At 61.9% G+C, this 21,277-nt stretch overlaps 2 protein-coding genes and 1 long non-coding RNA gene across 17 annotated transcripts in view; 2 read left to right on the top strand and 1 right to left on the bottom strand.

The window, feature by feature from the left end:
• The window catches only part of LIMS2 (LIM zinc finger domain containing 2), a 62,348-nt gene extending 53,810 nt beyond the window's left edge, over positions 1-8,538 (top strand). For all 11 annotated transcript variants that reach the window (XM_054678973.2, XM_054678972.2, XM_063791049.1 and 8 more), the window contains 6 exons: positions 3,903-4,052; positions 4,776-4,926; positions 5,990-6,082; positions 6,660-6,708; positions 6,833-6,908; positions 7,541-8,538. In XM_054678973.2, coding sequence (XP_054534948.1) covers positions 3,903-4,052; positions 4,776-4,926; positions 5,990-6,082; positions 6,660-6,708; positions 6,833-6,908; positions 7,541-7,688 — 667 coding nt within the window. In that variant the 3' untranslated portion in view covers positions 7,689-8,538. The remainder of the gene's footprint in view (positions 1-3,902; positions 4,053-4,775; positions 4,927-5,989; positions 6,083-6,659; positions 6,709-6,832; positions 6,909-7,540) is intronic.
• Positions 8,539-9,226: 688 nt separating this feature from the next.
• MYO7B (myosin VIIB) overlaps positions 9,227-21,277 on the bottom strand; it is a 103,598-nt gene continuing 91,547 nt past the window's right edge. The window contains exons 32-48 of one of the 5 annotated variants that reach the window (XM_016949685.2): positions 19,834-19,951; positions 19,616-19,742; positions 18,391-18,554; positions 17,111-17,292; positions 16,031-16,161; positions 15,578-15,735; positions 15,188-15,341; positions 14,540-14,695; positions 13,584-13,689; positions 12,658-12,771; positions 12,264-12,351; positions 11,721-11,827; positions 11,040-11,225; positions 10,624-10,740; positions 10,320-10,403; positions 10,035-10,154; positions 9,227-9,631 (exon numbers count right to left, since the gene is read on the bottom strand). In XM_016949685.2, the coding sequence (XP_016805174.2) occupies positions 9,530-9,631; positions 10,035-10,154; positions 10,320-10,403; positions 10,624-10,740; positions 11,040-11,225; positions 11,721-11,827; positions 12,264-12,351; positions 12,658-12,771; positions 13,584-13,689; positions 14,540-14,695; positions 15,188-15,341; positions 15,578-15,735; positions 16,031-16,161; positions 17,111-17,292; positions 18,391-18,554; positions 19,616-19,742; positions 19,834-19,951 (2,214 nt within the window). In that variant the 3' untranslated portion in view covers positions 9,227-9,529. Of the gene's footprint in view, positions 9,632-10,034; positions 10,155-10,319; positions 10,404-10,623; positions 10,741-11,032; positions 11,226-11,720; positions 11,828-12,263; positions 12,352-12,657; positions 12,772-13,583; positions 13,690-14,539; positions 14,696-15,187; positions 15,342-15,577; positions 15,736-16,030; positions 16,162-17,110; positions 17,293-18,390; positions 18,555-19,615; positions 19,743-19,833; positions 19,952-21,277 lie in introns of those variants that run through there. The other 4 variants (XR_010150015.1, XM_016949686.2, XR_001716182.3 and 1 more) reach the window with 4 other exon arrangements.
• LOC112208369 (uncharacterized) lies at positions 17,285-20,924 on the top strand. The gene is made up of 2 exons (XR_002942786.2): positions 17,285-17,500; positions 18,413-20,924. It is a non-coding gene; the product is annotated as an uncharacterized LOC112208369 (long non-coding RNA).

The following is a 21,277-nucleotide window of genomic DNA, read 5'->3' as shown; positions in this document are numbered from 1 at the left end:
CATTTTAAACAGCTTTCTGGTTTGTTTCAGGTTTGCTGAGGTTTCTTCTCCCTTTCTGTCCCCCGTTTGAGGAGTTCTGATACTGATTGTTGCAGTTTGGTCTGAGATGGGCCCCGCTTCACTCTCTGTTGCCCTTTAGAAACACAAACTTCAGTCTAGACTCGCTGGTTCCTCACGACTCACTGGTCAGACGGCCACCGAGCCGGTGTCCCTAAGAGGAAAGGGCGTGGCATGGGCCGGGGCCTGGGCAGCGTTGGGTCCCGTGGCTGTGGGTGAGTCGAGCATCTAGGACAGGTCTTAGGCCTCTGTGGAGGTGGCAGGTGGGCATGTGTGGCCTCGGGGAGGGCCTGTGGTGGCAGCGCCATGGCCAGGTGGTGGCAGTTTCCTTTGCATTAGCGCCCCTCCATCCCTGGCCGGAGCCCTCTCCCAGGCATCTGGCTCCTCTATGGGTCAAGGCTGCCTAATGGTTAGGGGCAGCGGTGCTGTCATTGCAGCCTGGACTGCCGGCAAGCCACTTCCCCTCTGCAAGCCCCCATCAGAGGGACAAAACACCGCTTTGTGGGCTGCTGTGAATTCAGACTGTGGTCAGCCTTCGATGCACAGGTCAGACCATCACCAAAGAGATGGGACGAGACAGGCTGCTGCCTGTCTCCCTGGGCAGGGCTCCCCGCTGAGTGTTTCCTCTGCTTAGCCCTGGGCTCCCAGTCCGCCCCACCCAGCCTGCCCCTTACCTCTAGCTGCCGGTCCAGGAGGAAGGGACAGGGGTCTGCGGGGCAGCAGGTGATCTCCGCCCGTGGGTGTCGGTGGTGGCAGGGGGCTCCTTGCCGCTGTGGGTGGAATGCTGGCTATTTAAGGAGAGGAAGGGAGACCACAGCCCCTCTGGCCCTGAAAGGCTGCTTCATTCCTGAGGGGTCCCTTGTGTGTCGGGCTGCTCCTCTGGCTGCTGCTGCTGCTGCCACCGGAGCGTGAATATTCTAGTGTGTCCCTAGCCCATGCCCCCCGCCCCCAGCTTGGCCACAGAGTCTGAGTGTGTGACTGTCTCAGAGACTCAGAGCAGGCGGGGGCTGGGTGGGGGGCTTGGGCTGGAGCTGAGGGACACAACAGGACGTTTCAGAAGGGGATGATTTCCTACTGATGGGGGGCAGGGAGGGGCCGGCTGTCATGGCAACAGGCGGCGCTCCCAGGCCTGCGCCCGCAGACGGCGGAGGGGGCCTGTGAACGGAGGGTGGGAGGCCGAGGAGTCTTGCTCACCGAGTGAGAGGCGACTCTTTGAGGACACTTGGTGTAGGGTCCTTGTGTCCTGCCCTGTATAATGAGGCCCCATTTGGGCACACAGAATAAATCATGGCCTTTATCTGGAGCGAGGCACAGCTGCAGGAGGCTCATAATGGGGCGCTGTCCTGTCCGTGAGGATGCGGCTCAGCTCAGAGGCCGGGTGCTCGCCGGTGCAGCTCCCCTTCTGCACGGGAGCCCATGAATCTGACCGCTGGCCCTGGGGCTCTTCCCTGGGGTGGCTCCGGGCTGGGGTGCCTTTGAATGCTGCCGGCGGCCGCCTCTGAGACTGAGTGAACAAAGTTCATTTCTCTCTGTCTTTCTAAAAATGATACATCCAGCAACATGGGAAACCAAATCACCCTTCTGGTTTCAAAAGACTTTACGTTTTGTTGTTTAAATATTGAAAACTGTATGTATGTGGCTAGCATTTAAGCGACAGTGTCTTAAATTTGTCTCTTCACATCACCCTGTGCAGCTGGGATTATTGCCCCATTTTACAGACAAGGAAACTGAGGCTCAGGCAAATGAAGAAACTCACCCATCAGCAAACAGTAGGAAGCAACAGAGGCAGGATTTGAACCCAAGCATGTGTTACTCCAGAACTTAGGCTCCGTGTGTGTGTGTGTTTTGTTTTTCTGCTGCATTTTGAATTTAGAATTCTTAGATTTGATCCTAATTCAACCTGAAGAAGAATTCTGAAGGCCACCTTTAGATCTGGTGCTGTGATCTGGTCTGTTGAGAAGCTGTTTCCCATCTGGACTTCCTTCAAGAGAGATGGGCTTCCCAGTTTGTCTGGCCTGAGAGCCAGCCGGGTGTGAGGTGTCTGAGCCGGGGCGCAGGTCTCTTTCCTGTTGTGCCCGCAGGCGGCTGTCTGGAAGAATTGGCCCAGGCTGGTTGGAAAGGTGGTGGCTTGAAGCTAACCACCCTGAGCCGGGCATTTCTGGACTCACAGACCTTCTGTTATTGGGGTGATCACTGTCGATGGCTTCAAGGGCATTGACCGTGGTGATGGAGTTTTGAGGCGTTGAGCTGATTCCTGCATCTTTGAAACAGAAGTAATTCCTCGTGGGTTGAGTGTTGTCCTGACGCTCAGGAGGAGTCACCAGAATGTGGAGTGGGGTCATGGGGCCTACATGCTGAGTCTGGGACAGAGGCACCGCAGGGGGCATGGGCTGGCCGCCATAGGCACCAGGTGGGGCAGCTCAGCCCCAGACCTGATGAGGAGGTGGCCTGGGGTTGGGGCTGGGGCACAGGTGTCTGGGCAAGGGTGGGCTTCAGGGATTGTGGTGATGAAGACTGAAGCCACAGGCCACAACTGCTTCCCGTCGCTGGGGTGTAAGAGCCAGGGCTCTGGCCAGTAGTCGAGGGGAGATGATGCCCACTGAGGCTCCTTTCCTCTCTTGTACAGTTATTCATTCACCCAGGCATTCAGTCAACTGACCCTGAGCTGTTGCCCCCTGCTGGGCACATAGGGTCTTGGGGAGGCACAGAGAGCCAGTCGGCAGCTTAGCAAGTGGCTGCTGGGCCTTTGTTTGGGCCCCTTGCCCTGCACACAGCTGACGATGAGACACCCCAGGGCAGATGGAGCACAGTGCTGTGCAGGATGGAGTCCAGACCCAGCAGTAGCAGGTCCCGGGGTCCAGGGAGGGATGCTGAATGGGTGGCCCTGGCATCTGGGGTCTGCCCACCATAACCTGGGTGGGGATCTTGGGTCTGTGATTGGATCTCTTCCGTATCCTCCCTGACCAGCCTGTCAGAGGGGCCAACACTGGGCGTCGGGCAGCCGTGGAGGCTGGTGAGGGGTGGAGAGGGCCCCTGGGGCTGGGCGGCCTGGGGGAAGGGAGGCCTGGATGCAGCAGGAGCACCAGAGAGAGATTCGGGTGGCAGGTGGAGACGGGGGCCAGGGGTGTTGGATTGGGGCCTTTGTGTATCTTTGCCTGGGGACTCTGAATCTACATTCCTGCCACCTTTGAGGTCCAAGGAAACAGAAACCATGTTGATTTGTCTCTCCGTTGAGAACACAGCTGTCGTCCAACACAGCGAGTAGCATCAGAAATTATTCTGAGGTCTTCACAAAAAGACTCTGTAGTGACAGTTCCTGGGTTTGGGGGCCTCCATCTGACATAGCAGTGCTTGTCTTTGGAGACAGAAATCGCCTGTACGTGTTTGGGCCCTTCTTCATCTGGCAAACCCCGAAGGAAGGGGGTGAGTGGGCCTCCCGGGACACTCACTGGCCACTCTGCTGGGCACAGTGACACTCATTATAACTCGTGTGTGTTAAATACATTGGGAAAATAATGCTTTCAGCAGATATCAATTAAATGTCTACTGTATTCTGCAGCATGCCCCAGGCTTAGAGAAAGTACAAAGAGGAAAATACCATCCAGAGACAGTAACCTCGAGCATTCTGGCGTCTTTCCTGCTGAGCATGCGTCCCATTCCCAGGACACACTTGTGACCTTCTGGGCCTTGTGACAGGGCAGTCTGCTTTTCCATACCCTGGGCTGAGCCCCTTTGAAGCCCCCAGCTGCTCAGTGAAGTTGCAGGGGTCTGGGCTCTCTTCTCCTGGAGGTGGCCAGGCTGTGTGTGAGTGGGGGGTCTGCCCCTAATGCCCCCGCCTCCCGCAGGCATCTCTGCCGGCCTTGCCACAACCGTGAGAAGGCCAAGGGCCTGGGCAAGTACATCTGCCAGCGGTGCCACCTGGTCATCGACGAGCAGCCCCTCATGTTCAGGAGCGACGCCTACCACCCTGACCACTTCAACTGCACCCACTGTGGGTAGGTGCGCAGCCCGGCCCTGCAGTTGTAGGGGCGGGGAGCCAGGGCTGGCCCAGGGTAAGGGCGGTGGGGCCTCCACCTGGGGAAGTGTTGAGGAGGGAGAGGGGAGCAGGGTGGGCAGACAGAGGGGTCCCGAGAGCAAGGCTGCAGGGCAGAGGTGGGCTGGGGGCTGGGAAGCAGCCATGGCAGGAAGCTTCTCTCTCCAGGGCTCTGTTTGGGGGGCACTTGAGACTCAGGAGGTGGGTGGGCTGGACCCCTAGACTGCAGACGAGGGTTGAGATGGAGCAGCGGAAGGGACCTGAGGGGGCAGGGCAAGAGACCGGGAGTGGGCTTGGTGCTGGTGTTGGAGAGAGGAGTTGCATAGGCAGCCCCTCAGCCCCCGTCCTCGCCCACCCCCACCGTCCCCTCCAGTCCTCTCCGTGCCTATCCAGACACCCCCTCTGGTTTGGAGGAGGAGGGGGGCCCGAGAACAGACCTGCTTCTCAGAGGCCTGGGTGCAGAACACAGGCCACTCTTCTGGGCTGTGCAGGAAGTCTGTGCTCCAGGGCCTGTCTGGGGCACAGGAAGTCTTCAAAGGGCCCAGAGATCAGAAGGCGCTGCCGCCTTGGCTCTGCAGGGACAGAATGGGCCCCTCGGGGAGCCGTGCCCTGGGGTGGAGGCGCTGCTGGCATGACCCTGCAGAAGTGCAGGGGTGGCACCTGGGGGCTGCACGCTGTCTTCCAGGAAGGAGCTGACGGCCGAGGCCCGCGAGCTGAAGGGTGAGCTCTACTGCCTGCCCTGCCATGACAAGATGGGCGTCCCCATCTGTGGGGCCTGCCGCCGGCCCATCGAGGGCCGAGTGGTCAACGCGCTGGGCAAGCAGTGGCACGTGGAGGTGAGCCAGGCTGGTGGACACGTGGCCTCAGGTTGGGGGGTGCCCCAGCTCAGGGTCACGGTCAGAGCCCTAAAGCTCCTCCACACTCCCAGCCCAGGGCGGGTGGCTGGCTCCCAACGAGGCCCTTCCTCAGGGGTACTGCCCCTCCCTGTGCTCAGCCAGGGACCCCAGCCTGCCCACGGGAGCCAGGAGACCCGAGTGCACACACATGGTTGGGTAGCTGTGCCCACCTCTCCTCTTCCCCCTGCTGGCATTCTAAGAGACTCCAAGGTCAGGAGAAAACCTTGGGGGCAGTCTGCCCAGAGTGCCTGGGGGTTGTGGTGGACAGAACCCGCTGCATGGACAGCCCTGTGCAGACACGGAGCTGAAGAGTTCCTCAGGTGTGAGCACTGGGTCACCTGGAGTGCCCCCGCCGGGTGGTGGGCTCTCATGTTCTCATGGGTACACTGGGAACAGTGAGCCCACCACCTTCCCTGATGACCTGGCCAGCGCTGTGTCCAGAAGCTGTGCCTTGGGTGGCAGCTTGGGTGGGAGGCCATGCGGTCCTGCCCTGATGCAGGCCCCAGCCCCCAGCCCTCATCCTCACATGCAGATCCCTGGGGGAATGCAAGGTGCTGCTCAGTGATCCCAGGCTTGCAGGGGGTGCCTGCAGGAGGCCCCACGTGGACAGGCAGGGCCGCCTCTGCCTATGAGGGCCCACCATGCTGCAGCACCAGGCTGGCACCTGACTCCTGGGGCTGAGGCTGCCGAGGGGGAGGCCAGACTGGGAGGGGATGGTGACTCGCAAGGTTACCATCAGTGCCTTAGAGGAGGGGTAGGGTCTGCTGACCCCAGGGCATTCACAGAGGTGTCAGTTCCCTCTGCCCAGTGTGAATCCTGAAAGGCCTGCACCTGCCCAGACTCTGCTTCCTGTCCCCTTCTGTCACTGCTGCCTCCTGGGGCCAGTGTGGTCCCCTGGAGTCACCACTGGCTCCTGGGGTCACTGTTGTCCCCGGGTCACCACTGTTCCTCGGGGTCACAACTCTAGCCCTGATGCCACCCGGCCCGCCCTCTGTCCTTGCAGCACTTTGTCTGTGCCAAGTGTGAGAAGCCATTCCTGGGGCACCGGCACTATGAGAAGAAGGGCCTGGCCTACTGCGAGACTCACTACAACCAGGTGAGCCCGGTGCAGAACCTTCAGGGATGCGGGTCTGGAGGGGTGGCCAGGAGAGCTGCCGTGAGCAAGGGAGGCTGTGGGCACCCCCTCAGGAGCTCTGCCAGGTGCTGAGCCCAGGCCTGCACCCTCAGCCCTGGCTCCTGGCCTGGGGTCTCGAGACCTGGGCAGCTCTCTTCAGGCTCAGTGTCTTCCTTTGAAGAATGTTCTGGGGCTGGTGTGAGGTCCCGGGCACATGGGGCTGACAGTGCCAGCAACCCCCTCCCTCCCTTGCTCTGGTACAGAAGGCAGGGGGCGCTGGTGGGATGCAGTCACCACCTGGGCCCACCTCCTTGCAGGACAGCAGTGGCCAGAGCAGAGGGGCCTTCTGGGGAGCAACGCCCCAGCCTGTTGTCCTTCCCGGAAGGGTGGTTCTCATGGGTTGCCGTGCCCTCAGCCCAGCCTTGCAGCTGGGCCCCGGGAGGCAGGGCCTGGGGGATGCCTGAGAGGGGCCGTGTTGGAGGGCCAGGCTGGCTGCATGATGGCCCTGGGCTGGGGTGTGACTGCCTGCAGCCGCTCTGACAGCCTGCTCGGCCCACAGCTCTTCGGAGACGTCTGCTACAACTGCAGCCATGTGATTGAAGGCGATGGTGAGGCCCTGTGTTCCCTCCCCCACCCCACCTGCTCTCCTGGGGCCTGGGTGCTGCAGCTGTGAGCCCAGCCGGGCCTGCGGCAGCCTAGCCAGGCCTGCTGAGTCCCACGCTTCCCTCACAGTGGTGTCGGCCCTCAACAAGGCCTGGTGTGTGAGCTGCTTCTCCTGCTCCACCTGCAACAGCAAGCTCACCCTGAAGTGAGTCCCTGTGATCGTGGGATGGGGCTCAGGGTGGAGGGGGCTCCTGCAGGTCCTTCCTCTCAGCAGCCCTCCTGCACACCAGCTGAGTCTGGCCTGGGGATATGGTGGGGACAAGGGGCAGCCCGGCCTTATACCACCCAGGGAGATGGGGGCAGGTTCAGGGGGTCTAGGGGATCCAGGGACCCCAGGCACAGTGAGAGGAGGAGGAACACTCGTGCCTCCAACACACCTGCCAGAACCCTGGGCTCTGGGGAGGGAAGGGCATTCCAGCTCAGGGAACAGCATATGCAAAAGCAGCAGTGTCAGCTGCTCATCCAGGAAGCCTCGAGGGGCGTGGGATGGCTGGAGCTGGGAGAGGAGAGATGGCGTCCAGGTTTCCAAGGGCTGTGGGGAGGCATAGAGGGTTCTGGGGTTTCAGAACCTGAGAGAAGCCTCTGGGAGGGAAGGGAAGCCTCAAGGCCCTTCTCATCCCTATGCTCTCTGGCCATCTCACCCTAGGGCCTGGCCTGCTAGTTAGGAGAGGCTGGTGTGGGGAGGCTGGGGGCTGAGGGAAGCCCACTCCACAGTCACCTGTCTGGGGTTAAAGGGGTGGGCGTGGGGCTCTGCTGACAGCTCAGCTTCCTCCTCAGGAACAAGTTTGTGGAGTTCGACATGAAGCCCGTGTGTAAGAGGTGCTACGAGAAGTTCCCGCTGGAGCTGAAGAAGCGGCTGAAGAAGCTGTCGGAGCTGACCTCCCGCAAGGCCCAGCCCAAGGCCGCAGACCTCAACTCTGCCTGAAGGCCCTCTTGCGCAGCCGCCTCTCGGCCCCTCCGCCTTCTCCCCTCCCGCTGTCCACGCTTGGCCCCCTCGTCCCCATCCACCTGTGCCCTCCGCATCTTACCCTCCCTTTCTCTTTCCTCATTGCCTTCTCCCTTCCTGTTCCCTCATCTCTGCCTTCCCCATGTCTCTCCTCTCCTTGGCCGTGGCTTCTGTCTGTGAGGAGGTAGGAGCTGGGGAGTGGGAGCCTATGACCCCATGTCTGACAGCCATGTCCACCTGTGCCCACAGCTTCCGCCCACAGACCTCCAGGGACAGGAGCAAATTGCACCACAGCTCCCCGCCTGGCCTGGCCCTCCCCAGGCGGCTCAGTGGCTCTTGCGGTCCTGTGAGAGACCCTGCCCCAGAGCGGCCCCACTAAGCGCATGTGGCTCCTGGGCTACCCACAGCCAGGGCAGCCTGCTGGAGCCACACAGGGCCAGAGTCATGCAGATGGAGGCCTCTGGGAGCCACCTCCAATCCCTCACCACTCACTCAACCAGTGGCACAGTGTCCTTGTGCCCACACTGAGCCAGCAAGTCCTGCTGTCCACACCCACAAGCTACCTGGAGGGACAGGACCCACCTCCATCCTTCGGAAGGCCTTCCTGGAATCCCACCTTGGCCTCCCACCTCGGTTCCGCCCCGCCCCCCTCCCCCTGACCTTGGGGCTTGTGTTGAGCCCTTGGGTGGGGCCAGGAGGTGATGGCGTCAGAGGAGGTGTGGTCAGAGGTGGCTTGTTCCCACCTCCAGGGAGGACGCTTCGTCTTCGGCCAGCGCAGACCTGGTGTTTGTTGGGCTCACGCTTGCACAATGAAGGCTTGTTCACACAACCACAGCAGCCTGCGTGGTTTGTGGCGGGGGTCGGGGGTAGAGGGGATGGCAGCGGCTCTGGACACACTGCTGCTGGGGCAGTTGAACAGAGGGACAGACATAGACAGGCACGAGTTCAGGGGGCCCTAGCCTCTATCCCAGGCCAGGCTGCCATAAGCAGTTGAAGACTAGCCCTGCCAGGTCCTCACAAGCCTGGGTGGCCAGGTCCACATAAGCTGGCCCAGTGGGCAGAGGAGGTGGTGGGTGGGGACAGGGCATGCCAGCGAGGTGGGGGAATCCGGGCCTCCAAGGTGCTATGTCCAGCTCTGCCCACTGTCTGGGCATAAGCTGGCCATAGCATGAAGCCAGCAGCCAGAGAGCCGCACCTCCACCCTGGCCTCCTGGGGGTAGTGCAGGCGTATCAATGCCCCGGGTGGGGAGAAGGACAGAAGGTGTGAGGAGGGGCCTGGGAGGAGAACTCTCCCATGAGTGCCCCTCCCCAGTCTGAGAAACAGGAAGGAAGGAAGGGAGGGGGAGGAAGGAAGCAGAAAGGGAGGGATGAAGTCATTTCTGGAGAATGCAGCTGCCCTCCGGGTTCCCTGGGGGAGTCACACGGCATTTTGGTTTTTCTGCAGCTCTCTGCGGGCCAGAGCCTCCCAGGCCCCCTGTCCACCTTGTGCCACACCCTGCTCCCTCAGACAGACACACTTCTCCTGCTCCAGGAGTTTTTATTGAACATTCTGGTGGGGTGGGGTTGGGAGGTGTCCTCTCAGTCATCCACCAATAGCCTGGGGGTCCGAGACTCCCGACCCCATTCTGGGCCCGTCTTTTGGCCTCCCTGGGCAGCGCCCAGGACAGAGGGGGCCGCCTGCGGGGCTGAGTGGGCTTTGTATGGGGGGCAGCATGGAAGGCTGCCCGCCGAGGACAGGCCCTGGGTTGAGAGGGCCTGGGAAGGTGCCGCCAGGCTAGAGGTCGGGAAGGGCACCTGAGCAGACACGCCAGCTTCCGCTGCTAGGTGCTGGCCAGGGCTGGGGCCTTGGAGCCCCGCTGCTTGTTCATGGCACTCAGGAGCTGCTGCACATATGAGGTCAGCAGGTCGTCCATCTTATAGCCCTGGACAGGGGACAGGGTGGGTCAGAGGCTGTGGGTGCAGAGGGCAGGTGGGGGTCCTGGACTCAGGGACCACCTTCTCTTCCTCAGCAACCAGCAGTGCAGGGCATGGAGAAAGGGAAGGCGGGCTTCTGCCGTTGGGGCCGTCATTTCTGCTTGCCCTGCTGGAGCTGGGTCTCCCTCCCTCCTCGGAATGGGCCAAGGGTGCAGGGGGTCCCGCCTGGCCTTGCCACCTTGGCTGCTGGTCCTGGGGATGCACCCAGGCCCTCTCCAGATCTGCTGGCCCCGCCTGGGCCCTGTGACTGAGCCCTCTTAGTGAGCCACTTGAAAGGGGTGAGGGTGGGGAACCCAGTCTCCAGCAGCTCTGTCCTATGCATCTTGGCTGGGAGAAAGAACCTGAGCTCACCAGGGAGGTCTCGCACAGCAGGCGGCTGCCACGGCCCAGGCTCCCCAGCGCCATGTGGAAGTAGGTGCTGCCGCTGCTCCAGCTGGAGATCTTGGTGAAGGGATAGGTGGTGAGCAGGTCCTGGGGGCAGAGAGGGTGGGTGGGCCGGACGCCTCCAGAGCACGGGCTCTGTGTGTGTTAGGGGACAGGCGAGAGGCAGGACACACCGCAGAGATGACTGCAGCCCCACCTGCACGGGTCCCTGGACCTGGTGGCCCCCAGCCCCTCCGGAGGCCCAGCAGCTACCTTGGTCTTGGGGTGGATGAGCAGAACCCCATGTCGGTTGATGGCGATGAGGATGACGTCCGGGTAGGAAGGCTCCGAGGTTTGCTGGGAGGGAGGGACACGGCGGTCATGGTCCAGCCCGGGAGGCCAGGCTGCACCTCCCAGGAGCTCATCTAGGCCACACGCACATACACACACACACCCACGCCCTCCAGCCTCACGGCCAGCCCCACCCAAGATGTGTGCTGGTTGACGCTGGGCCTGCTGGGGCAGAGCTGAGCGGAGCCTGCTTGGGTAGGAGGCCCGGGCGTGGGGCAAGGTTTACCTTCACCTCGAAGAAGGCGGATCCGAAGGTGGGCCACCGGCAGATCCACTTCAGGAAGGCCACCTTGGCCTCCTCCACTGTCTTGTCCTTGTGCTTGTCATAGGCTAGAAGGATGCTCTGGGGGACAGGAGGGCCAGTAAGACTTGGGTGCCCAGAGGCCCTCCAAAGCCCTGGTCGGGGCAGCACCTGCCTACCCCAGGGCTAGTACGGTGGGGAGGGGAGGGGAGGAATGCAGCATGGGACAGTCTCGGTGCTGTGGATGGCGTAGGAAGGCGTGGTGTGTGCAGAGCCAGCCCACCCTCCACACCACCCATGTGCACCCATGTGATCTTGGAGCCCAGGCAGGGCATGGCACTGGTGCAGGGGCCCAGGGAGGAGCAGCAGCACAAGAACCCTTCCCCAGCCCGATCAGGGACCTTTTTCCACTCCTCCGAGGACATCAGGCGTGTGAGGTTCTCAGGCACCAGTTCCCTCAGGATCTTGGGGACACTAGCCAGCTGGGACCGGTCGTTGTTGAACTGGGCCTTGTAGATGAGGCCCGCCAGGTGGATGGCATCCTCCCGCGAACACTTGTGGAATCCGCGCAGGTACTTGGGCAGCTCCTGGGTGGTGGACACACTGGGCATGCTGGGTCTCCGGCTGCGGCCCACCCGCCCCCAACCTCTTTCCCGCTCAGATGGTGGGGAACTGGGGCTTAGCCCACTCCATCCAGGACGGACTGAGCAGGGTAGAGAGTTTCAGGCCAGGGGAATGACCCTGAGTCAGGGCAGGGCCCCCTGACATCTGCGTGGAGGTGATGGCCTGCTCCACCCATGTGGTTGGCCTTGCAGGCCACGGTCACTGCTCCATGGGTCACAGGACCCTCTGTCCCACCCTCTCCAAGTCATGCTGCAGGTGCCAGTGCAGTCACTGTCCCCAAACATTGCTGCCCTCTGCTCCTGGTTCCAGAGCCCTCAGGGGCTTGGTCTGCCTACCACATGGGCTGGTACCCAGGGCTGAGGCTGGCCCTGCCCTGGCCTGCTGGCTTCTACAGCCTCAGAACAGGTGTGGGAAGATGGGGGTGGCCCCAGTGCCCACCAGGGCAGCCTGCCCGGTACCTGATGGTAATGGAGTATGGTGTCTGCGTTCACATCCTTCCCTGGGGATATGTTGAGCCACAATTTCCGCATGAAGTACACCTGGTAGGGGAGCGTCACGGGGGCCCCTGGGCGAGGGCCAGCAGTGGGCACCAAGCCTGTCCCAGCAGGTACACCAGCCCTGATCCCCTGCCACCCCCCACCCTGCGCCTGCCACCTCCCTGCCTCGAAAGCCTCCACCCTTCTTCCTCCCCAGTCCCCACATTTTCCTTCAAGATTAGTGTAGAGGCTGCCTTCTCCAGGAACGTTCCTGGACTCGCACTCCCAGCCCATGAGGGTCATGCCCCTCAGCCCCGGGGCATCCTTCATCACTCCAAGATGCAGCCACCTGTTTCTGCCTGAGCTGGCCCTCACCGCCGGGCCCCAGGGCCTGGTTGTTCCCACAACCCAGGGACACACGGGAACGAATGGATGGATGAATGGGCATGGGCCGCACAGAGGCCGACAGTGCCCCCTCGACCCACCCAGCCACGCCCTCCCCCAGCTCCACAGAGGCCTCCTCACCTTCTTTCTGGGGCTTGTTCTTCTTCACCCAGTCAGACACCTCCCTCAAGGAATCAAAGAAGAAGTCTCCCTCCTTCTGGCTGATGACCTGGGGAAGGGGAAGGTACAGGGAAGTTGGGTGGCTTCCGGGGACTGTCCTCCTGAGAACCTGCTGGGTTCTGGTCCAGTGGCCGCCTACGGCCTGGGTGCTGCGCTGGAGTCGGCTGTGCGTGGGCTGTTGGCGTGTGGAGCTGGCTCTGCTCCAGGACCCCACCTACCTCTGTCCCAGCAGCCCTGGCCGTGCAGCCTGGTCCAGCATGGGTGCCCCTGGTAGGCTGAGGCCCCCACAGGCAGCACCTAGGGCCTCGCTCACTGCCCGTCCGCCCACCGTCTGCCCAGCCTCAGCCCAGCCCACCTTGTCTGAAATCTTGATGAAGAGGCTGCAGCCCTCCCAGGAGGCCAGCTGCAGCCTGGTGGCAATGCTGTCACACACATCCCGCACCCGTGTGTTGGCAACCACCTCCAGCATCTGGACAGAGAGGCAGCTGGTGAGGCCCGGGGCCTGGCTAGGGGCCAGTACAGCCCAGGATGAGCCTTCCTAGCCTGGCACTTTTGCTCCTTCATGAAACTTGGGTTGGATGTGGTCTGCCCTGAGCAGGGCAAGCCTCCCTTCCAGAACCCTGGCCAGAGGTTCATGTTGTTTAGTCCCAGCATTCGCTGTCCTGGGGCCCTGCAGGCCTGGCCTTTTGACTCGCCTTGAGAGCCCAGCAGCCAGACTGTGGGAACTTCCTGTTACTGGGACCCGAATATCAAGGCCAAAAAGACCATTGTGCTGTTGGAGAGGGCGCGAGGCGACACTGCCCACTTCGGCCTCTCAGCCCGCTTGTCTTTGCTGCCCCTGATCAAGGCCTCTGTGTCACGGCGGGGTCCTGGTGGTCTCCTACCTGCCCCCTGGCCCCTTTGTTCCCCCAGCGGCCATGGCAGGCTCTGTGCACAAGGCACACACAGTGGGAATACCTGCTCTCCTGCACCCCAGATGGTCAGAAGCCCCTAGGGGCCCCCAAGTCCTGGGACTCACCCTTGCTGCCCACCTCTCTGTCCTCTCCTGTGTCCTGGGCCTGGATCCCCCAACTCATACCTTGGGACTGGCCTGACTTCCAAAGCACCCAAGGGCAGGTGGGGCCTGCATCCCATGGGGAGAGGGCGGGAGACTGGTTAGGATGGGACAGCCCTAGAAAAGGCTCTCTGGGGTTACCAAGGAGCAGGCTGGGCCAGGAGGGAGGGTGCCCCATGGCCTCTGGAGGCCTGAGACTTGCCGTGCAGACCAGAGCAGGGCCTCACCTCGCTGGTGTCATTGGGGAAGTAGATCTTGTGGCAGATGCGGGAGACGTTCTGCTCCGCGGCCTCCACCTCCACCTGGTGCGGGGGCTGCTTCCGGGGCCCTGTCCTGAGGGGGACAGCGCGTGCTGCAGGTGCCACCCCCACCCTCATCCATGCCCCAGCCCCGATGTGGGCCCTAAACCATGTGCCAGAAACAAAAGAAAACCCCAGTGACCATCACTGGGGTGGTTCCAGCCCCTCGCACGTCCTGGGGGCTGCCCCTGGCTCCACGCAGCCTCAGAGGTAGTGATGGTGCAGCTGTGCCTGAAAGCCTGGGGCACACACGGGGAAGGGCCAGGCCAGGGGCTCCCGGGAAGGCGCCGGCGGGCAAGGCTGGCAGTATTCTTATTCTCGCACAACAGGGGCATTGGGCAGGGGCCAGGGACTCTGGCAGGGCCTCTATGGGGCGCCCACCTCTCTCTGTGACCATGGCTGCCACTGAAATTATGGCCACTCCTACAGTCAACCTGCTCTCCTCACAGCCACAGGAGGCCAAGCCAGAGGAGGCAGGAGGGGTGGGGGAGAGCAAAGACGGCCAAGGAAGAGCTTCACGGCTGTGGGCGGATGAGGGAGGCCGCATGGACTTGGAAGGATGGGCCTCTGACCTCAGCCTTGAGGGCCTGGGCTGGGGCATCCAGGTTTCTCTCTATCCCTCAGGCAGTGCCTCTGTGCCACTGCTGGGCAGTGGTGGGGCAGGGGAGCTGGTGGCTATGACTGAGCCTTCTCTTGACCCTCCTGGGCCTCACCCTCCACCCTCTTCTCTGGCAGCTCGGGGCCCAATCCTGCCTCCCAAGCTGACACTGGCTTCTGGAGAGTCCTCCTGGGACCATGAGCTCCTGGAAGGCTGGCCAGGCCCCACAGCATCCCAGGTCTGCGGGCCCAGGGCCAATGCTGGGGGCTGGAGGCACTGGGCTCACCTCACGACCTTCTGGATTCGGCGGCTGCAGTCGGGGGCCAGCAGCTTCCCCCTCCGAGTGTCTATAAACTTCTGGGCATGGGGCAGCAGCCCCTTGCTGGGCGGGAAGAGGCCCGTGCACAGCCACAGCAGCTGCCAGCCCCGCTCTTCGCTGTGCCTGAAGGGTAGCACTTGTCAGCCGGGAAAGGCCCCTCAGGGGGCCCTGGCCAGGCAGGCACCTTGGGGAGCAGGGACGGATGTGAGAGCTGCCTGGGGTCTAGAGGGCCCGAGGGGGAGGGCACCTCCCAGGCTGCACCATGCCAGCTGTGCCAGGCTGCCCGATGCCACGGGCTTTCACACCCTCAAGATGGGGGTGGGTGGGCATTGCACCCATTTTGTGGAAGACGACACTGAAGCTCAGAGAGGCCATGGCCTGCCAGGTCACACACACAGGGTGGGAGTGGGCAGGGCCATCCTCTCCTGCTCTGACCACCCCTAGGACATCAGCAGAGCAGACCAAGGGCCCAACCCTTCCCACTGCTGAGGCAGGAGCCCAGGCAGGGGTTCTGCCGCCACGAGCTGCGGTGTCCTCTCTGAGCCTCGGTCTGGCCTCAGGGGCTGGGATGAGGACTGAGGGTGCCCGCGTGGGCTGGCCGCCGCCCCAGCAGACCTGTTGGAGTTGTGCGTCAGCTGCTTCAGGATCTGGCAGTAGACCTCGTCCTGCAGGGCCGGGTGCTGCAGGGCCAGTGTGAAGATCTGGTCGGTGAGCTCCAGGGTGGGCCAGGCCTGCCGAGAAGGGTAGTCGCCCATGTACCGGAGGATGGGTGTGGCTGTCAAGGAGCACGGTGCTGGGGCAGCCCCACGCTGACACAGACTGGGGATAGACGCTGACCCCGACCCCGGCCCTGCGGTGAGCCATGTGTGGGCTCTGTCCCGCCACTCCAGGTTTCTCAGATCTCCTGGGCTCTCCTGCCCTAGAGCACAGCTGTAGGGCCAGGATGTGCTGGGTGCCTCTGCCCTGGCATTGACGAGGTGCAGGCAGGCTGGTGGGGAAGGATATCGACAAAGATCTGGCAGGCGATGTCCCAGAGGTCGACGTTGGTGTGGACTCGCTTGAGCAGCGGCTGTCGCAGCGGCTCGCAGGAATAGGCCCACAGGTGGCCACGGGCACGGGCCAGGGGCAGCATGGCCATGCTCACCATATCCTTCTCTGGAGCCCTGTGAGGTTAGAGGCTGGCGTGAGGCCTGCCCTGTGGCCTTCTCTGTCCCACGCTTCTCTGTCCTCTGACACCCCTGGGTGGCTGTGGGAGGGCCAGAGCACCCCACCCTGTCGCAAGCCCCTCCTGACTCCCCTGGCCTGGGAAGGCCAGGCAGGCTCCACATGGGTGGCGTGGCCTCTCTGCAGCTCAGTGGGTGCAATGAGGTGGAGCGGGGCTGGGAGCAGGGGGTGCAATGAGGTGAGGTGGGGCTGGGAGGTGGGGGCGCAATGAGGCGGAGCGGGGCTGGGGGGCACCTGAAGAACTCATAGGAGAACTCCTCCAGGGTGTGCAGCTTTTCCTTGGGTGGCTCCTCAGGACGTGGCTCTGTGAACTGCCCCTCCTGAGCCGCCAGCTTCCTCTTCTCTGGTGACATGGCAAGCAAGCTCTGGAGGGGGCACAGGCCTGTGGGTGCCCAGGAGCCACCGCCCATGAGGCCCTTCCTGCAGGCTCCTCCCGGCCTGGCAGCCTCAGTGACTTGGGAGGGGTCAGGCCCAGGGCTGAACAGGCCAGGGCTTACCCACACCCCTGTCACCTGCCGTGTGACCCAGGACCATGACTCTACCTCTTGGTGCCTGTCTCCTTTCCCTTGGGAGGGTGAGTGCCAATGGCTGTGGCACCCACATCACCCGTTCTGGGGGCCACGGCACTCTGGGTTTCTCAGACCCCCAGCTCCCCAGCTCCCCTTCTCCATGGGGCCACCTTCTCACCCCAGCCCTGCCTGCCTAGTCTGCCACCAACTTCAGGCCTCGGCACAAATGTCCCTCCCTCGGGGATGCCTTCCCAGACAGGGTGAGTTCCCCACCCTATTATTTGTTCCTCTCCTTGGTGGCACTTTGCACAGTTGCCATCCATGTGTCATTATCTGCCCAAATGTCTGCCCTGAGGGTGGAGCTATTATGCCCAGACTCGTACCACAGGCACAGGGCACATACTCAGCACTCAGTATGTACATGTTGCAATGCCTGCCATTCCTGCCTCCTGAGAGGCTGGTCTTGGGGGCTGGGGTGGGTGGTTCCCTTGTGCAGGGAGAGACTTGAGTCCCCCTGGGTCAGAGTGTAAATGAGGCAGAGAAAGATTGGGTTTGTCCCCCGGACACCCCCATGATGGAAGAGGGAGGGAACACCCATTTATTGAGGACCTACTAAGTACCAAGAGCTGGGCTGGCACTGCACACACACCTTGCCGCAGGAATGGTGGGGGCTGCCCGGGTGGCCCTCCTGGCCTCTGCTAGATGGGCTGCAGGCCCTGAGCTAGGCCTCCCAACTAGGCATCCCAGGACTGCTCCACCCTGACCTCGGGTACCCAGGCTGAGGACAGGGGAGCGTGCCAGTTACCAGCAGCTGTGCCGAGGGCTTAGTGACCGTGGGGATGGTGTAGAGGCAGGCCATGGGCACCAGCCCCGTCTTGCCTGTCCTGTCGTTCTGGCCGAGGGTCCAGTTCTCAGAGGCCAGCAGCCCCTGCTTCTTTGTGAGGACTAACAGGTCCCCCTTCTTGAAGGCCAGGAGGGTGGTGTCATCTGTAAGGGCAGGGAGGCTATTTGCTGAGGGCTCTGCAGGGGCCAGAGGCTGTGCTGGCATTTTGTGGGTCATCTCCTTTGACAGATGAAACCGAGGCATAGAGTGGTGGGCAGAAGACCACTCCAAGAGTGAGCGATGGTGGGACTGGAACCTCAGGGGCCTCAGACGGCTGTCACCTGCTGCAGCTGCACAGGCACAGAGCCCAGGGTGGGTGGGGGCTCGAGAGCTCTGACTGCAGCCCTAGCCCTGGGAGACCCTCGGAGGGCTGACCAGTAGCCAGGGATGAGGGAGGGGAGGATGCACAGGCTGGCAGTCCCCACGCCTGGCCTGAGTGCTGCCTGCCTCTCTAGACCCCTTCCTTATCTGGAATTTGGAGATGGCAATCCTCTTTCCCTCCTGCGGTGGCCGTGAGGACTGAATGGGGCGATAGGGCAGCACATCTCGGCTGACATTTCTCACTGCCCAAAGACCCCACACACAGCCTCTTCTGCTACATCCCAACCAGCACCCCCTTCTGAAGTCCCTGCACTAACCACACCACCCACCGCCCATGACCACCCGGCCAGCAGGCTGGGCCAGCGGGGTCCTGGGGCTTTGTCATGCTCCCCTATAGCCCACAGACACAGCCCAGCTCTCGATGGAGTGCTGGCTTGTGGGAGAGCTGTGGCCAAGAACTAGGCTCCCACCCCCTTGAGCTGTGTGACCCTGGGTGAGCTACTTCCATCTCTGGGCCTCTGGCCTCACGTCTGTAAAATGGGATAATGGGGTGCTTTTGCAGCAGTGCACTGTGGGGATGGTGTTCAAAGCTTCCCTGGGCTGGGGGCTGGCCTTTCTCAGTGCTTCTGCAGCAGTGCAGCGCTGAGCATGGCTGGCCTATGCAGGGCTGGAGACAACCTCCTTTAGCCCCTCATTTTGTAGAAGAGGAAGCAGTGGCTGAAAGAAGGCAGGGCCTCGCCTAAAGCTGCCCCCACAGAGCTTTGGGGCCTTCCCTCCCTCTGCTTGCCTTGTGGCTGCTGTGTGGAGATGAGCATGCCGCCTCCCTACAGACCCCACGCGCGGCCCTCCCCCACCCCACCCCACCCCACCCAGTCTGGCACCTGTGGCCTTCCTGTCCTGCAGGGCCATGGCGAAAATGGACCTCTCCTTCAGGCCCTCCAGCAACAGGGCCACCAGCTCAGCGATGGCCACACTGCTGGGTGACACAAACTCGTACTCCTCATGCATCGTGGAGAGCAGCAGCCTCTGCCCGCCCTGGGCCTCCCTGGAGATGAAGGGCAGCGTGACCAGGAGCCCCCTCCACCTTCCCCTGATCCAGCCCCTAAACAGCCTCGGGAGGTGGGGTTGGGGGCCCTGAGTCACAGATGAGGACACAGAGCTGCTCTGCCAGGGCCAGGACTAGGCCAGACACCACCGTGGGTCTGGACAAATGAAGGACAGCGGAGCACAGGACCTCTCGGAGGCTGAGAGTGGTGCAGCCCATGTGTGGGGTTGGCTGTGGGCAGATAATGAGGTGGCTGGTGTGCAGTGACACCGCAGGGACACTGCAAAGGTCAGAGCTGAGATGAGCTGCCGGCTCTGCCATGTGCTTACTCTGAGCCACCTAACCTCGGCGTGCTTCAGTTTACTATCTGCTCATCTGCAGAATGGGTGATGCTGTCGGTACTTCGTGGCATACAGGAAAGTGCCCAGCATGGCCAGCCTCAGTGAGAGGTGGCCAGTGGGGAGTGGTGGCCACTGTACACCTGGCACAGCCCAGAGATGCATGTGCCACTCTGTTGTGTGCTTCAACCAAGGGGCGCTCTGGCAGGGCTTGGCTGGGACTTACCAAAGGGCATGGAAAAGTTCCCAGTCAACGAGAGCCATGGAGACCCATGGGAGTGGGGGTCAGCCCCAGCCTAAGAGGACCCCCACCCCTGCCCTGTGCCCCAGGACACACCAGGCACTGTCCCTTGTCGCTTTCCCAGACAACCTGTACCCTCCAGGCCACCAGTTCTCGTCCATGACAAAGAAAGGAGCCTTCTAAATAAGTGCCCGCCAGAGGCTGCACGCTTCCCTGCCCTTTCCAGGTGGATCTGGGTTTCAAAGAGAAGCTGCCAGTGCAACGCGTGATTCCCCAATGGAGTACTTCATGGGCAGTACGGCCTGGTGCAGGAGGGTGGGGCTCCGAAGTACAGAAGCCATCGCATACATAGATTCTTGTCCCTCAACCCCGGCCTGTTAACCTGGGACAGCACACTGCCCCTCTCCCCATCTCTCCCCGAGCCCCCAGATGCATCACAAGGACTCAGGGTGTAAGAAGAGATCTTCCCTCAGGGCCCGCACCTGTTGGTGGCCAGACCCATGACCTCTGGGAAAGAGAGTTCCAGCAGCATCTTCTCCTGCTGGTCCAGGAAGCAAAGCCCCTTCCAGTTAACAGCCAAGATCAGCTGCGTCTTGGGCAGGCGGGGGCCTGGCCAGGAGAGACGGCAGTGTGAAGGCTGCATGGGACCCCTGGGTGCCCAGCCCATACCCGCTCCCTGCCCCCTGTCAGATGCCATTACCTGAGAGTGTGATGACTTCGAAGAGCCGGGAGAAGAGCAGCGGCCACTGCAGGCGGGCAGCGTCCACCACCTGCTCTCGCATGGCCAGTGGTGTGACTTGCTTCTGAGTGTATGGGGCCTGAGGGGGGATCCTGGATGTCACCTCCGTCACCTGCCTTCCCTAGTGAATCCCTCACCTAGTGCTCAGGGTAAAAGAGTTGATGGATCCTTCTGAGAAGGCTCTACAAGGCCAGTGTCTGGAGATGGATCCTGTAGGGAGGCACCTGGGATGTCCCCAGGGACTGGTGCAGCCCTATCCTTTTTTTTTCTGAGACAGAGTCTCGCTCTGTCACCCAGGCTGGAGTGCAGTGGTGCGATCTTGGCTCACTGCAAGCTCCGCCTCCCGAGTTCAAGCGATTCTTCTGCCTCAGCCTCCCGAGTAGCTGGGACTACAGGCGCGTGCCACTGCGCCTGGCTAATTTCTGTGTTTTTAGTAGAGGGGGTCTTGCCACCTTGGCCAGGCTGGTCTCAAACTCCTGACCTCAGATGATCCACCTGCCTTGGCTTCCCAAACTGCTGGGATTACAGGCATGAGCCACCACGTCCAGCCTGGCGCCACCCTATTCTACCTGGGAGGGGTGTGGGGACCCTTTAGGAGGAGGGAGGAAGGCCATCCCGTCCCCTCATTAGCATCTGTAGGGCGGGGCTGCGCTAGCTGTGGAAGGCGCTGTCTGTGTGCCCCAGCCCAGGCTCGCTCTTGCCAGCCTATGCCTTGCAGGATTGTGACTCGTTCCGTGCAGGAGGGCATCTTGCTCCGAGTCTGTGTCCCGGGTGCCTCTCTTCTTTCTTCTCTGGAGCTCTTCTGTGTCTCTGGGGGCCTCTCTCGGGGACCACCTCTAGCTCCTTGTCTTCCAGTCTCCTTCCTTCCTCTTTCCTAACTCCCCGCCTTCACCCGTTCCTCTCCCCAGCACCACTGTGCTGTGTCCATCACCGACTATAATATCCAACCGAACTCTCTTTTCACTGTTGAATACAGTGTTATTTCTTAGAAAAGTGGCTGGGTACTATTCATATACTGGCTTTGGGAATGTAATAAATGCATCAAATCTGAAGGGTGATTTGAAAATATTCGATATGTATCGAATGTTTAGAATGTCCATACACTCTGGCCTGGGGGGTTCCCATGCACCCAGCGAGGGGATGCTGAGGCCCAGAGGCAGGCAGGGGGGCCCCCAAGGCCATGGTATGGTCAGCAGTCAGCCACTGCAGGTGCCCTCTCATCCCAAGAAGGGAGGGCCTGGCCAGACACCACAGTGCAGACCAGCACAGGGACCCATCCAAGATGCCAGCTTGGAAGGAAGAAGGTGGCATGGGCCTGTGACAGAGAGCTGAACTGAGTGGGACTGCTTAAACCTGAAGGGACAGGGCTCTACTTAACTGTCAAGCTGAGGTTTGTTGTTCCCCA

The sequence above is a fragment of the Pan troglodytes genome, chromosome 13 (assembly GCF_028858775.2).
Source record: "Pan troglodytes isolate AG18354 chromosome 13, NHGRI_mPanTro3-v2.0_pri, whole genome shotgun sequence".
Lineage (NCBI taxonomy): Eukaryota > Metazoa > Chordata > Mammalia > Primates > Hominidae > Pan > Pan troglodytes.
This window is presented reverse-complemented; position numbering and strand designations above follow the sequence as displayed.